The sequence below is a fragment of the Poromitra crassiceps genome (genome assembly GCF_964638095.1).
Source record: "Poromitra crassiceps genome assembly, chromosome: 11".
NCBI classification, from domain to species: Eukaryota; Metazoa; Chordata; class Actinopteri; order Beryciformes; family Melamphaidae; genus Poromitra; species Poromitra crassiceps.
In genome coordinates this window covers 41,317,127-41,322,126 of record NC_139643.1, presented here as the reverse complement: position 1 = coordinate 41,322,126, position 5,000 = coordinate 41,317,127, and the positions used below count along the sequence as shown (strand labels likewise).

Below are 5,000 nucleotides of genomic sequence, written 5' to 3'. Positions count from 1 at the left end.
CTGAGCAACGAGGGAGACACTTGAGATGTGCGATGACTTTCAGCCCTTTGTGTGCGAGTGTTTTAGTGATTGATGTGGATCATTTTAAACATGACTGAAGTGTAACTGTGTGTGCGAGTCTGTGTGCCAACTAACAGACACAGACGTCTCTGTCTATTTCCACAGTGAGCGTGCTTCTGTATTTAGAGCATTTGGGTGGGGCAGATGTGTTTGAGGTGGTGGTCTCAGACTAACCGTGGCCGTTGAGGGGGGTGCGTGCGGGGGGGGGCTTACCGTGGCCGTTGAGGGGGGTGCGTGCGGGGAGCTTGCCCTTGCGGGGCGTAGAGGTGCAGGAGGACGAGGCGGAGGCGACCTGGCTGCTGCTCCCGCCGCCCTGGGCTCGCACCGCGCCGCCGCTCCTCACCTCCTCCTCTTCCTCCTCGTCCTCCTCGTCCAGGTCCTCCTCCTCCTGGGAGCTCCCGAAGTAAGCCATGTTATTGGGCAGGGCTGACGAACCTGCGGGGAGAGGGGGGAGGGGGGGGGGGAGGGGAGAAAGAGAAATTAACAACTAGAGGGGTGTCCCGGCACACCTGGTAGAGCGCGTACCTCTAAGGCTTAGTCCTTCGTGTGGCCGACCCGGGTTCGAATCCGACCCGTCGTCCTTTGCCACGTCATCCCCTCTCTCTCTCCCCAACATTCCTGTTTATCTACTGATCTATCCAATAAAGGCGAAAATGCCTCCAAAAATAATCATACAAAATAAAAATAAATCAACAACCAATTCACATGAGCATAAAGAACTAACTAATGGACTCTAAGTGCAGAATCAAGAAGAGTAATGTATCTCCACAGCTTTCCCCTATTAAAATGTAATCTGCCTTATCTTTGAAACCTCTAGCTGTGCAGTAAAAGAAAAACAATGTCAGTCTTTTTTTATTCTAATCATAGACTCAACTTCAACATGGCGGTGGTGAAATATGAATGTAAAAATAGACATCGCTGAAGGGCTGGCGAATAATGCCGTTTGTATTAGTGCTTATCATTTGTTATTATCCCAGCTGGGGGCCCATTGATGCTTTGTCAAATACTTGGCACAAAGAGCAGCCATTGCTGCGTGCACTCAGGCACTAAAACACACACACACACACACACACACACACACACACACACACACACACACACACACACACACACACACACACAATATGAAAGCAATGACAGTTTGTCTTGTACAGCATTACAGTTGATAGTGTACTGCCACTTTAAGTAGGCACAATGAGCAGGCCTTTTGCTTCAGGGCTCGCACACTTTGACATCTGGCTACATCTCCATCTTTGAAATCATTTCTTAAAACTCACTTGTATAAACTTGCTTTTATGTGGTGACAGTTATTTTTGTGTTGCTGTTATGATCGATCTGTGCTACATTGTTTTTTCCTTTTTGTCCAATTTTAGCTTTTGTTTTTAGTCTTTCCTTTCTAAAGCACTTGTAATTGTGTTTGGGTATAGAATATATAGTTATTATTATTATTATTATTATTATTATTATTAATAATAATAATAATCTTAATAGCAATAATATACTACTACTACTACTACTACGGTAATTAATATTATTAATTATTATTATTACTATTATTAGCAGTTATATTATTATTAATATAAGTATGAATAAGCAACCTAGTCTGATAGAGAGAACTGAATGGTATTGTGAATACGTAACTCAGACGATCTTTCCAGATATGCTTAATGTTGACAGTTTTATTGAGACATACACTGTACATGTGCTGAAATATCCAACTCTGTAAAAAGAGCTACTTTAGAGAGCAAAGTGTCTCTCAGTCGCTGAGGAGATAATCCTAAATCTGTTGCTTTCCCTCTTCCAAACAGGATTACTGTCAATCTCTGGCCCTGTTGGAAAAGAAAACTGACGCTCTCTCTTGAGTCCTTTCTCTTTCCTTTTTCTGTCACTCTCGCTCACTTTCATTGTCATCTTGGCAAAATCTAGCTGAATAAGTGCTGGAAGAGGGTGAATGATGTTTGGCAGTGGATAGCCTATAATGTTACCTCAGTTAGCTAAATGGACATGCGCGCACACGAACGAACACACACACACACACACACACACACACACACACACACACACACACACACACACACACACACACACACACACACACACACACACACACACACACACACACACACACTCCCATAAAGGGTTGTAAAGCCCAAAGCTATGTTATTAAATCTCATAATGTTGCACTCGTAAATCAGTGTGCAAACAGCTGGTCCAGTCATACGCATGCAGGAATATAAAAAAAAAAAACGAAGGCGGGCTTAGAGAGAGAGAGTGAAGCAGCAGCAACTGGCATTGACATGTTTGGCTTGAAATATGAAACCATATACAAAGACGCAGTCATAAATCACTTAGGATATTTTTCATTTTGCCACATCATGCCTGAAGGAAGGTCATAAAAGGCGTCTCTGCAACAAGCTGATCAGAAATGGCACAAGAAGAAAACAGTCTGACCAGTTGTGCAACACATTGATCTGTGCTTCAAATCAAACACTCAGCCAATAGAGCACTTTAATTGTGTGTGGGAGAGGCTGTCAAAGACACAACACATTACAAACGGATGCAATACTCATTTGCAACAGGTGGTGAGCTGCAGTGACTAGAAGAGGCCATAAAAGAGGACCGCTAAGTTTTAAATCTCTAAAAGCACTTCTGACTTTATACGACGTCTGTGAATGGTTGATTTATGAATGATGGGATTCATGGTAATGTGTGGCTATGGAACCCTCTCAAAGCTTTGATTAAATCTCCATGTTTATGAATGGGGAAACGGTAGATTTGACCAAGTTGTGAGTCATTTATGATTAAATCCATTGCGTGGCATATTCAGCTACTGTGGCTTTTATGACGCTTTCAGGGGACATGCTGTTTAAAGAGCAATACTGGGGACAAATGCATGATACTGTCATTATCATATTATTAGGATAGGGAGGTCAGAATTCAACGGGCCTGCACTAAGCCACCGAGAGTAACCTCAAATTAAAAGAGGTGAAATAATAAATTAGTTAAGCAAATTATTCAATCAAGATACTTTTTTTTTTAGAAGAATAGATCCGTCAGATGTTGCACATTCACTACATTATAAGCCAGTTTAATTAAAATAGAGAGACGGCACAATTATGAGAGCAGTTAGTAATGTACTTTCTCACTGGACGTGGCTTACGCATGATCAGAACAATCCAGAACTTAGCCACAAAAAGAACTTCATAAAGTGCACCGAAAACTAGAGGTACGTGTGTGATGGAGGCGCGTGGCTGGACAAGAGCTTTTAGGTGGACTAGAATGCGCTCATTCATTAAGTCATTGGTGAGAATGAAGTGAGGCTATTCTGCTATGTGTGCTGGATAATTGGTTCAAGTTACCGGCCGTGTGTCATCAATTAGATTGTTATCTGAGCTATGTGACACACACACACAAACACACACATTTATAGCATCATGACACAATAGACTCGAGAGCTTGGCTTGGATACACTAAACGTGTGTGTGTGTGTGTGTGTGTGTGTGTGTGTGTGTGTGTGTGTGTGTGTGTGTATCTGTGTGTGTGTGTGTGTGTGTGTGTGTGTATGTGTGTGTGTGTGTGTGTGTGTGTGTGTGTGTGTGTGTGTGTGTGTGTGCGTGCGCGGGTGTGTGTGCGTGTGCGTGTATGTATCTGTGGACACACTCAATACTTTAATGACACCCTGACTAAGCCTATATAGGCTTTCCTGCCAACAATGGAGAAGATACATGATGCAAGGCTAAACTGGTGGTGACCAGTACCTCACAGAAACACATGGTGTTTTAAAGTGCCTTGTTGAATAGTGTAGCCTTCCACATGAAACACAGCCCTGAATCACTATACAAATCATACATGTGTGTGCTAGAGCTTATATTTAACCAACTAGCTCATTGTGGGGGAGGATCTACATCTTCTGAGAAGTAAGTTTCTTTAGTCCAAGAGTCCCAAAGGGGAAACTGGAGCACTGAAGCTAGAACATTCCTCTTCTTCCCCGACTAACAAAGGAAATCACCTCGTTAGATCGTGCTGATTTGATACTTTCTGCCTTTGTGGCGAGATTAAAAATGTATTCGAAGCATATGCGAGTCATTATTCCTTCAGATTTTTTTTTAAATCCATTCCAAATATGCTACAGCTTTAGAGCTAAATTCAATTTGATTTTTATTTGTCCAATCCTGGGGAGCGGCGGAGCCGTGGTTCTCGCTGTGGTTATTCCCACTCACTTTTATCACATCTTACTTCGACTAAAACCACCTGCAAAACACCACAGAATGGACCCTGGTAATCATATCTCTTGCTGAGTCTTGGATCAGACTTTTCACACAGCAACTCTGCCGGTTTCTAATTACCTCCGCTGAGAGCTGGAGAGAAGAAGGCTGACTGCCCGTGGTGACAGCGGATCCACATAACAGTTCATGTTGGAGGTTTTCATGTTGGAGGCTTGACTGCTCTATAACGTCTGATGGAAGTCTGCAGGCGAACAACTCTAGAATGTTCTACTACCACGGCCAAATGTGGCTTTAAATAACACATGGTATCCCAAGCGGTCAGGCCATGTTTCTGTACTAGATCTTCAGACCACATATGGCCAGAGTAAGAAACCCACACGGGGTCCCAGGGTGTGTTTACATTTGGGCTTCTTGACCTGCAGCATCTCAAGTGGGATGCAGACAGTTGGAAGCGGTTGAACACAACGCGACGGCGCCACTTTGTAGCTATTTCCGGCTTTTAAATAGTAGTAGGCCTAGGATTGGCTGACGGCATCTGTGCCTCACACACACACACACACACACACACACCAGCGGACACACAGAGCCACACACACACACACACACACACACACACACACACACACACACACCTAAAGACACACACACACACACACACCAGCGGACACACAGAGCCACACACACACACACACACACACACACACACACGCACCT

The 5,000-nt window shown here is 43.7% G+C and overlaps 1 protein-coding gene across 1 annotated transcript in view; it reads right to left on the bottom strand.

The window, feature by feature from the left end:
- Positions 1-5,000, bottom strand: part of jarid2b (jumonji and AT-rich interaction domain containing 2b) — a 163,296-nt gene that overhangs the window by 37,576 nt on the left and 120,720 nt on the right. Inside the window, exon 5 of the mRNA XM_083646949.1 lies at positions 274-495. Within this exon, the coding sequence (XP_083503075.1) occupies positions 274-495 (222 nt within the window). The remainder of the gene's footprint in view (positions 1-273; positions 496-5,000) is intronic.